Below are 12,107 nucleotides of genomic sequence, written 5' to 3'. Positions count from 1 at the left end.
CGTCCACTGTTCAAAGTGCCATCAGTGCTAATAAGAGGTGACGAGACGTATAACCAATGGCACCCCAAACCATCACGCCGGGTGATACGCCAGTACGGCGGACGAATACACGCTTCCAATGTGCGTTCACCGCTATGTCGCCAAACACGGATGCGATCATCAGGATGCTGTAAACAGAACCTGGATTCATCCGAAAAAATGACGTTTTGCCATTCGTGCACCCAAGTTCGTCGTTGAGTACACCATCGCAGGCGCTCCGGTCTGTGATGCAGCGTCAAGGGTAATCGCAGCCATGATCTCCGAGCTGATAGTCGATGCTGCTGCTAACGTCGTCGAACTGTTCGTGCGGATGGTTGTTGTCTGTTGTCTGTTGACACAGGGATCGAGACGTGGCTACACGATGCCTTACAGTCATGCGGATAAGATGCCTGTCATCTCGACTGCTAGTGATATGAGGCCGTTGGGATCCAGCACGGCGTTCCGTATTACACTGCTTAACGCACCGATTCCATATTCTGCTAACCGTCATTGGATGTCGACCAACGCGAGGAGCAATGTCGCGATACGATAAACCGCAACCGCGATAGGCTACAAGCCGACCTTTATCAAAGTCGGAAACGTGATGGTACGCATTTCTCCTCCTTACTCGAGGCATCAACAACAACGTTTCACCGGGCAACGCCGGTCAACTGCTGTTTGTGTATGAGAAATCGTTTGGAAACTTTCCAACATGTCAGCACGTTGTAGGTGTAGCCACCGGCGCCAACCTTGTGTGAATGCTCTGAAAAGCTAATCATTTTCATATCACAGCATCTTCTTCCTGTAGGTTAAATTTTGGGTCTGTAGCACTTCATCTTATTGGTGTAGCATTTTTAATGGCCAGTAGTGTAGATGTGGATGACATTTTGTGTTATTTCGAACCTTCTGATGTTGGTTCATGGTGTTAGGAGTGCAGAGCAGTGGAGAGGCAGGATGCCGTGCTGCGAGCTGCACCCCCGCGTGATGACGCCCGAGGACGAGCAGAGGGAGCTGGAGGCGCTGCCCGCGGACTGGTGGCCGCCTGGAGTGCTGGAGCAGCTCAGCCGCGTCGCCGCCTTCTACGACGGCGCGCCCGTCTTCCTCACGGGAGCCACCGGCTTCGTCGGCACCCTCGTACTCGAGAAGCTGCTGCGCTCCTGCCCCGGCGCCTCCACGGTCTACGTGCTCGTCATGGACAAGAAAGACGTGCCGCTGCGGGAGCGGCTGCGGTCTCACCTCGACAACGTGGTAAGAGTGCGAGTGTTGGGCGGTAACACGAGTACTTCACTAGAGAACTGAGTACATAGACACACCTGTGAACCATCAAATAGGGCGGTTCACAAACAACAACTCAAGTACACAGGTTATACCAAAACGTTAACGTGGATGTAGGGGCCAGGAGGTGCTGGTGAAATAACACACACTGCTAAAGATACCATTTTATTTTAAAAGACTTTCTCAATAATAATTTTTAAGTCTGGCATTTTTTTAAAAAAAAACAATTTCAAAAACAATTTCCAATAAACTGGCAAATTTTCTTTATGAAAAGGAGATTGCAAGGTATGACGTTAACAACTTCCCAATAATAAGATTTTATATATGAGACAACAATTTAAAAAAAACTCTTTTAAATAGCTGGCAAATTTTCTCTATGTACTGGTAAATAGGACAGCTTGGCTGTGGAAGTGGAAGGGTAGCCCACAACAGAGACAACAGTATTCAGAATTACAAGCACCCAACCTTTAATGATCTTCCAGCAATTAAGGCTCTTAACAAATCTCAATTAAGCAAGGACATAAACTTGGTTACAAACATATGTTGAACGTCAACCAATGAATAGCACCAATAAAGAATAACCAATCAATAAAACGTAGATAAAGGACTGCTTTACAAGAATGCTTAAATTAAATAACATCATGAAAGCTAAGTTACAAATTTTATGTTAAGCTTCAACAGGTGAATAACCCCAATAAACAATTCTCATGTAAATAAAACATAGATAGGAAAATGCCTTACCAAAATGCTCGAATTGTGTAAAATCATAAAAAGCTCAGTTACAACTTTTCTCACAAACTACTTGGGAATTTACTGCAAATAAACAAGTCTATGTTGAACTTCAACCAATGAATAACACCAATAAAGAATAACCAATCAATAAAACGTAGATAAAGGACTGCTTTACAAGAATGATTAAATTAAATAAAATCATGAAAGCTAAGTTACAAATTTTATGTTAAGCTTCAACAGGTGAATAACCCCAATAAAGAATTCTCATGTAAATAAAACATAGATAGGAAAATGCCTTACCAAAATGCTTGAATTGTGTAAAATCATAAAAATCTCAGTTACAACTTTTCTCACAAACTACTTGGGAATTTACTGCAAATAAACAAGTCTGATCTGTTTAAGTCCAAGCGACCGAAGCCACTCAGAGCGGACGACCGCCCCAACGCTGGTCATCAACCGACATCGTCACGGCCCAGTGGCCGCCGTGCTAAAACAGACTAACGTTTCGGTAAGCGACCGACAGCAACACAGGAGTAACAGAGACAAAGTCGGCGTACGCCTTACGAAACACGGCACACCCTGAAGCGGGACCAGGCACAGCTGACTAGCGGCCATACAAACGCGAGCAAACAAATCTCACGCCGCCCGTACTAACGCGGGAAATGATAGCGAGCGACAAGACGCCACGCGCAAAGCAGCAACCGTGCCTACCCCTCGACCACAGAATGTGCCCTGTCTCCTTGTCTATGGTAATACAATTTATAGCACACGATTTAATAATGGCAGTAGTTCAACGCAAGATCAGTTAACAGTTAGGTCCAGTAAAGATTTACCCACGGATTTACCTTCAAACCAACTTCCGGACCACAGGCGGAAATTAGTAAACTTGGCATAAGTTTTCACCAGACCGATAAACAAGAAATCAAATTAAACAATAGCCAAAATACAGTCACGATACGCAAGCCCTTCAAGACCTTGCTATCTTACAGTTATCATTAACGGCGAAACATACACAAATGAATGACAAGAAATTCACCATTGAAAGTGAAAAACAAAAACACACCACAAAGGTTAAATTAATTAATTTGCAGACGAGCCAGTCACTGAAAGCTCAGTTTCACAAGATTAGGGCTAACCTCAATCGGCAGCAATACATTTGTGTGCATGATAACTAGGTTGCCCAAACAGGACTCCAAAACCTAAAACAACAGGTCACACGTTAGCTGTCTTGTTCTCGGATACTAGGCACCACCGGGGTAAGACAATCGCGACGAAAAAGAAATCGCACATTACAGCTGTCTGCAGCAAAACAAATGAGTCAGGGTGCATGAACGTAAAGCACCAGCCACTGTTGCAGCCGGAGCGTAACCTTTTCAATGCACATACGGACAGAACAACACACGTGCGCATAAAGGGAGCAACAGATGCGTACCAAGCAAACTATACTGCGCCAAAATACGACCCACGTCACGTCCACGAACCGGAGCACTGCACCCGGAGCTGGTGTCTGCTCGCTGGACTGCCGCAACTCTCTGTCCCCCGGAAAGCGATGCCGACTGCCGCCTTGCCCAACGCTCCCTTCTCGGCCGTGCACAACAACTCTTCTCTTGTCGCCTCAGAGTGCGGCCGCAACGTCCGTTCTGCCCTGCTGTCCGCCCCAGACTCCCGTACTCGCACTCACTCCCTCGTTAGGACCCGCTCCGACAGGAGGCGCTCGCGATCGCACATAGTGCCAACCTCAACCAGAGGAGTCATCGATAGCGTCTTGCGCCCGAGAGCCGCACCACGGCTCACTCTATGTAAAGGATATTGCAAGGTATGACGTTAGCAACTTCCCAATAATAAGATTTTAAATATTTAAGAGAAAAATTCCTAAAAAATCCCTTTAAGTAGCAATTTTGTACTAAAGTTAAAATAGTTGTCTCGTGCCAATTAAATAACTTATATTACACCTGTCAGTTGTTACAAGATAAATGTAAATAAGCCAGCACACAAACCTTCACATTATACGCAGTTCCCAAAAAAAAATTTCCTTACCTCGGTGAGGGAGTGACACGTCTTAAGGGGCCCAGATCACAGCAGTCGGAATACTTATTGGTGGTCTACAGGACCACAGCAGATCAGCCCCAAAACTTGCATTACAGCCCCGAGTTACCCAAAACCGGAAGATGTAGCAAGGGCGGTGCCTGTACAGACTCTGAATCACCGAGACACACGACACCGAACCTAAATAACCCAATCAAGGTATGAATGAAACGGCCCGACCAAGAAGCAATTACCACATTCCCGCGGACAGGCAAACGAAAACTGTGGTGCGAAGACCCCAACAAAACCACTGGTGAAGAAACTCATACACTTCACCACTAGAACTTGAGAAACGTGTTACATAAAAACAGTACTCAACTTCTCACACTCCACCACAGCGCCGGGAACACGTTGCACATGCTCGTCAAAGCCAACTGCTGCCAGTGGCTTCAACTGCCGATAAGAAGACATACGGCCCCACGCGCTGATCTCCTGCACCACGGCTTCTAAGCTTCATAAGCCACGTACATGCGGGTAAGGCAGACTTAGCCCCTGACAGCCAAGAGGTCGGCCAAAGCACGTGGCGAGCAGTTGACGACCCCCAACAACAGGGCCCCGCTCGCGCCACCACCTCTCTCGGTCACCGCCCAGTACGTACTCCTCGGTCGTCACGCGACCGTACACTTGCTCCACCTCCCGCCAGAGGGCGGTAGCGATCCAAACAGCGCGGCAAATCGAAAGCGTCACTACAAACACTAGACGCGAAGCGAGAGCACTCCGCCTGGCGCGCTTTTCGAAGAGCCGGACACAACTACGGCTCACCTGAACACCTGAATTTGCCCGAATTTGGCAGAAGAGTGGAACAATTACACATGTAACTAGCATTTTCTATTGAGCCGTAATGAGTTTCCAATTACTCCAGTTACTCATGAAAGTATTTGATACTGTGATTAGATTACTCCCAACACTATACTTACAGAAGCACGTTACTTCTCGTGCCCTGCTCGCCTAAGCCGCAACCTTTCACCCTGTCCTCCGATGCGTGAAGCGTAGTGGGCGTCAGAACATGCCGCAAACTGCAACACAGCAGCTCTGCCTCCAGTATCAAGATGTATCTAAGTGAAGCATTTTCTACCGTGCCTCGACCAGAAGTTTCCTACACCACGTTCCACGTTGAAGTCTACACTACTGCTCTTTGAACCAAAGTGTGCTCTACCTTGCGTCACACAGAAGTGTACTCTGTATTGATCTGTAAGTTCGTGCTTCACTCTACAAATATGCACAATTCTTGAGCACCTTTAAGAATGAAATTCCTAAGTGCTGGTCAATGATATATTGTTTCCAAGTGAAAAATCTCCTTCCCCTATGAAAATTTTGCAATATTAACCAATCGTAATATATCAGATCGCTTCGATGTTTTAGCTAATGGTCACCTTCGTGCATGCACTCGAAAAATCGTGTGTCCTGCTTCTCTCTGCTATGCCGTTCATTGAGGTTACCCAACAAGGAGGCTTCTTCCAACTTATCAGGCAACTTGTCATCCACCTAACGTAAAGTGGTGACCTTTGCCTCTTCGAGGTGGAAGGGATTTCTGTTCACAAAGCAGGCCAGCTGCTTCCGATGGCAGATCAACACGTTTATCTATCACTTTTTCCCATCCCATAGTATTCTCGGGCCGGCATCTGTGACCGAGCGGTTCTAGGCGCTTCAGTCTGGAACCGCGCGACCGCTACGACCGCAGGTTCGAATCCTGCTTTGGGCATGGATGTGTGTGATGTCCTTAGGTTATTTAGGTTTAAGTAGTTTTAAGTTCTAGGGGAATAATGACCTCAAATGTTAAGTCCCATAGTTCTCAGAGCCATTTGAACCGTAGTCTTCTCGGAACGCGACTTCTCAGCCAACAACGAAGTTTCTTTGAAGTTTTTTTGCCCAGATGTCCCTTCTAGCAAACACTGCGATTCTCTGCGAGTGCAGGCGTTAGTCATGCCAGATTAAGTACTTCAGTGAATGCAGTCCTGCACCCACATTGTGGAAAGGATTATGTGAAACCGGCAGTAAGGCTCCAGCTATAGCCATCCCTGACAATCGTGGCTTCGGCGTTCCACATCTGTCGCAAGTGGTCGTTGTAGCTTGCACTCTGCTCTAAAAGGTCAGGCCAACAACTCTAGGGGGAATCGTGCATAACATTGAGCCATTGGCCTGGGCTGTTCGGCTTGGCCCACCGAGCACTTAACTGAGCGACAGCGAAAATTACATGCAAGACCCTAATAAGGAAAATAGGAAATTGATATAGTGATAGACAGATTCTTCTGGTAGTCACTGATGTTACTCATTACGATCGTTAACTCACTACTAGGTGATGGAAACTAAGTTTGGATAGTAATGATTATAAATCAAATTATGACGGTTACTTAAGACACGCCAGTCCAGCAACTGACTGCTGCGTATCACCGTCTGAACATAATTTGTAATAAGAGTGTTAAGTTATGATCTAAAACAAGTTTATGTGCCCATAATTTCCTCTTCTAATGCTGCAGACCTAATCAGAGGCTACAATGAAGCAATTGGAACTGATCTACATTGCATGCGTTTTATCTCAAGCGTGTATGTCTTTGCTTTGCTTATGTGCAGGCACAATGAATTCGCAGTGCAGGATAGCAGTAAATTCTCGCCCGTGATCATTGACCTCGGATCATCATCTTCATCACATCATCATGTGACAAGTCAAGCCCCTACTCTTACTTTCGCCTCCCTCAACCATAATCCCACTCCTCCATCAACTCCCCAGCCAATCACAGTATAGTACTAAAATGAGGCAGTCAGTTACTTGAATCAAGTTCGAATACTAGCAGTATTTCCGAAAACAGAGAAGCTTCATTGAATCGCCATTATCTTCAAAGATATTTGCATAAAATTTACATACTCCAAGACGTTAAGCTGAGCACCTAGCATTACCTGGGTATGTATTTCTTCCAGTCTTCTCTTAGTCCATGTCCCTTCCCCGTCTCTCTCTGTCTCTCTCCTGCTTCTCTGCCCTCTCTGTCTATCTGCTCCACTCCATCTCTCAGTCAATCTCCTTAACCAACCATAATGAGTATTTCAATAATATTTCGTATAACAGTATCCAGTCACTGAAAGATGACGTTGATGTAGCGGTTTTATAGAACAATTAAGTGAAGACTGTGAAAGAAGACTGTGTTATTTCTACGTGTATCGATCTATCAGTGTAGTCCCATTACTTAGTGCACATTGTGCTTCATAATCATTTGAAAGTGGAAATCTGTTCAAAAGGAGTTTCATTAAACAAAATTCTAGTCACTGAATTTGTTCTTGATGCTCTGTTGGAAACAAATAATTGTCTGAATAAGACCGACTGTGATGTGACTGCCTCAGCGTCATTGTACGACAATATTACTCGGAAATATGTGAATCTTTTAGTAAGCAACTACTGTAGGCACCATTTAAAAATGCCCCAGATGTTCCTAATAGCCATACTCATGAAAATAACGCACTTTTGTTTTACAAATTTTTTAATCATTTTGTATTTGCTATGCACGAAATTAATCGCAGTTATGCATTCTTAATTGGTTTTACCACATTTTCACATAAACAACTATGTGTGTTTTCTCAGTTAAATAACCTCATTCGAGTAGTGACTCAAAAAGCACCAGTTTTGTGAACGGGTGTTGGCTGCTTTATATTGCCATCGCCGCTTGGCTGTGACGTCGCGGTACGGTTGTTTGGCCTTGACTCTAGATGGTATTGGTCTAACGCAGTTTTCTAAACGTCTGTATGCCAACACCTCATCACAGCTCTATACAAGGCTGTTGTTTTTGCCTACAGCTGTTTGCACTTCACAGCTGAAAGCTGTCAAAAGAAATGCCAGGTGTCAGTGATATCCTTCAGTTGACTCGGCTCCACAGTTGCTTAATAGTAAAGAATACATTTATTAAAACTTCACACATAATGCGATCTTTATACACGTATATCAGTGTTCATGGCGTCATATGTTCTATCTTTGTGTCATAGAATCATATAATTTAATACATACATTCAGTAGCGTATGTGAATACAGCCCACTATATGAGCTGTGAATAAAGTTAGTAAGAAAGAAGTAATAAGTTTGAACGTCATACACAATGCGACAATTTTTCTCTCAAGTGTTTATGACCTAATACCTCCTGAACCATGTGCAGTACCATGATACAACTTTATAGATGCATTTTTCGGCATATGTGGGTACTTTATAAGGAATTTACTGCGAATAGAATCAGTAGCACAGAAGGAATAAACTTAAGCGTCACGCATAATGTAGCAGTCTCTCACCCACTGGATTATTTATGACATCATATCTCCTGCCCTCTGATAGGTACATGGTTCTTACCCCAACAGCGATTGCTGCCTGACAGTAACGAATATGGGGACCAAGTCTGATTAAAATCCATCCAGTAGTTGATATAATTCATACTGTTGTGTTTCATAAGTGTAGTATTAAAGTGGAGCAATCATTCAGAATTCTGTGAACTTAGGAAAGCTTTAGTTGAGTTGGCGTCAAGTATGCTGTACTTCCAAAAATATTGCGTTAACGTCACTTGAACTGGCGTGATGTTTAAAGATATCTGAAACAACTGACGTCAAGTTCAAAGACATTATTCTCTCAATAAAATGTTCACAAACACACTCACACACACACTCACACACACACACACACACACACACACACACACACACACACACACTGGATAATGTTCCACTTCTGTAAATTTTTGTACTCTACATCACAGTACATTTCATCTCTCTCTCTCTCCTCTTTATACCTCTATCTCGTCATTAAATTTCACCTGTAGTGTGCGGTTGTATAACATCAACACATTATTTCCACATCTGCCTCATAATTAGAATATTGCTTAATTTACTGACATGTAATACATTACAAAGGGAATGAAGGCAAAAAGGTACTAAAGATATATATTTCATTACAAAATAAATTTCATACCATAGAACACGGTGAGCTTTGACTTGCTTCATACACAGTAGAAACATTAGAAGTTAACGATTATCTTCCACCCTTTCTAGAATATCGTCTGTTGCAAACAGTAAGTTGTTGCAATTCGGATAAATATTTGAGACAACTGTATTACACAGCCAACTTTTGACATATGTATCTGCCTTAATAAAAACGAAGTAACTGAATTGTGTTTTGCAGGCAAACTGTATACAAAATTAAGAATAGATGTATCATAAGTAGAACGATGATGTTGACGATATTGGCATCCCTTTCTTTCATTTTGTAACTAAAGTGTCCGTTCTGCATGTTGTGTTGGCAGAAGAGCCAACACCGTGTTACTAGAGGAGGCCGAAATACACGCGTCTTAGCTCACGCAGGCTGGCGTGAGGAGGGAAGAACTATACTGACGTGAGGTCTGGAACATGACAAGGAAATTAGAATTCAGAAAGCGGACGTAGCTGATTTGAAACTTAACTTTAATCTATTAATGATGAACGTTGCTCTTAACGGTACATGATTCACAATATCAATATCAATAGTAACTGAATATGGTGCATTGCTAGGTCGTAGCAAATGACGTAGCTGAAGGCAATGCTAAACTGTCGTCTCTGGAAATGAGAGCGTCTGTAGTCAGTGAACCATCGCTAGCAAAGTCGGCTGTACAACTGGGGCGAGTGCTAGGGAGTCTGTCTACAGTAGACCTGCCGTGTGGCGGCGATCGGTCTGCAATCGCTGATTATGGCGACACGCGGGTCCGACGTATACTAACGGGCCGTGGCCGATTTAAAGGCTACCACCTAGCAAGTGTGGTGTCTGGCGGTGTCACCACATTCCTCCCCCGCAAATCGGCGCACGGTTGTGGCATAAGGCTTCCGCCTGCCGTGGGGAGGACCCCATGTTGACGTATGCGGCGACGTGGGGAGCCTAACAACAGACGAGGCGGTGCCACCCGCACCCTGCCATTCGGACCGCGGGGAGCTAGGAAACGCCTGAAAACCTGCTCCATGGTGCACGCCAACATGCGGTGTATGCGCCCTTAGGGAGACAGAAGGGGTCGAAGGGTCGACCTCCAACGGACCGGGGTACCCGACGGGTGAAGACGACATACGGTCCGGAGCGGGCAAGAGTTCCATGTCGGAGGACAACTGGTCACGGGAAGCGATCGGCGGCGCGTGACCCAGGGAGGCGCCCGGCGGTTGCAGCGACGCGTCCACTGCGGGCGTCGCCGGCGGGAGAACAGGCGGCGGCGGCGGCGGCGGCGGCGGCGCGTCGCTATGGGGCAAAATGGAAGGCAGCGTCGGTAACACCTGGGGATGAGGCGAGCCAGTAGATGGGTCCTCAGGGCGCTGACCGGAAGGCACCGTCGCTGAAAGCAGACGGCGAGCGCCAGATCCCGTGCGATGACAGAGTCGCAGGTGACTGAGATGCCGGCGCACCTCACCAGAGGCCCCCAAAACCAGATACATAGCGCGGCCGAGGCAGCGAAGAATGCGCCCTGTGAGCAAACGCCGTGAACCTTGATAGTGGCAAAACCAGGTGTCTGCTGCTGCATGGGAACCTGATGAGGCGGATGTAGCAAAGACATCAAGGTTCGATGATGTCGACCGTGGAGCAACTCAGCCGGCGAGCGACCATCTCGGGGCTGAGAGCGATACGAGGACAAAAAGAGCAATAACGCGTCCTCCCGAGAATGCGACTCTTTCAACTTCCACATCTATGACTTGAAAGTCCTGACCAATCGTTCAGCGGCACCGTTTGACTGTGGTGAAAACGGAGCCGACGTCAGATGTTGAAAACCATTGGCCTTGCAGAATGGATGAAATTCTGCGGACATGAATTGTGAGCCATTGTCGGAAACAATTGTCTGTGGAAGGCCTTCAACGCAAAAGATAGCAGATAACGCTTGGATGGTGGCAGATGATGTCGTGGAAGACATCCGGACAACAAAAGGAAAATTATTGAATGAATTGATCACAACCAACCATCGAGCATTCCAGAATGGACCAGCAAAATCGATGTGTAAGCGTTGCCAAGGGAAAGTGGCTTTTGGCCATGCAAAGAACTTCCGCTGCTGTGCTGATTGTTGTTCTGCATACACCATGCAAGAAGAGCACATATTCGTAATTGCGGCATTGATCCCGAACCAAGTACAGTGCCGACGAGCAAGTTGTTTCGTTCGCACTATACCCCAATGGCCTCGGTGGAGAAGCGTTAAGACAGAGGACTGTAACGAACGTGGGACCACAACCCTGGACTGATCATTATCAGAACGCAAAAGCAAAACACCACGTCGAACAAAAAGTCTCTCCTTGTGAGCAAAAAATCGGTGAACCAACGGGTCCCCAATCCGTGACTATGACAAGGGCCATTGTGCAGCAACAAAACGCAGAACGGTAGCAAGAACAGGGTCGGCAGTTGTGGCTGTAGCTACACGACGAAAATCAATCGGAAACGATTCGACCACGTCATCGGTTTCCAAATCAATGAACATGGAAGCAAGTTCGGAGGAATCGAATGCCCTATCCTCAGCAACAGGCAAACGTGACAACGCATCGGTGTTTCCGTGCTTAGCAGTGAATCGATACAAGATATCGTAGCGGTACTGCGAGAGGAAAATAGACCAGCGAATGAATTTCTGCACTGTAAGAGGAGGTACAGGCTTGTTCGGATGAAAAAGCGATGTCAAAGGTTTGTGGTCTGTGATTATGGTAAAGTGACGACCGTACAAGAAGTCATGAAATTTTGTAACACCAAATACGAGAGCCAATGCTTCTTTCTCGATTTGTGAATAATTTCTTTGTGCAGACGAGAGCAATTTGGACGCAAAGACAATAGGGCGATCGGGCGAGCCATCTTTGTGCGCAAGCACAGCACCGATCCCGAAATCTGATGCATCCACCATCAACAAAAGGGGCTTCTGGGGATCGAATGGCGTAAGGCAAATATTGGAAAGCAACGCCTCTTCCAACTGGCGAAAGGCGCGTTCGTATTCCGTCATCCGACGAACGGAACAACTTAATGGTGTAAGCGATGAAGCGGAGCGGAAATG

At 45.9% G+C, this 12,107-nt stretch overlaps 1 protein-coding gene across 1 annotated transcript in view; it reads left to right on the top strand.

Annotated features, from left to right (window-relative positions):
• Window positions 1-1,038: 1,038 nt before the first annotated feature.
• The window catches only part of LOC124712432 (fatty acyl-CoA reductase 1-like), a gene marked incomplete at its 5' end in the record, with an annotated part of 126,867 nt that continues 115,798 nt past the window's right edge, over window positions 1,039-12,107 (top strand). Inside the window, one exon of the mRNA XM_047242726.1 lies at window positions 1,039-1,266. Within this exon, the coding sequence (XP_047098682.1) occupies window positions 1,039-1,266 (228 nt within the window). The remainder of the gene's footprint in view (window positions 1,267-12,107) is intronic.

Source organism: Schistocerca piceifrons, chromosome 8 (genome assembly GCF_021461385.2).
Source record: "Schistocerca piceifrons isolate TAMUIC-IGC-003096 chromosome 8, iqSchPice1.1, whole genome shotgun sequence".
In the NCBI taxonomy this organism is placed as follows: Eukaryota; Metazoa; Arthropoda; class Insecta; order Orthoptera; family Acrididae; genus Schistocerca; species Schistocerca piceifrons.
This window is presented reverse-complemented; position numbering and strand designations above follow the sequence as displayed.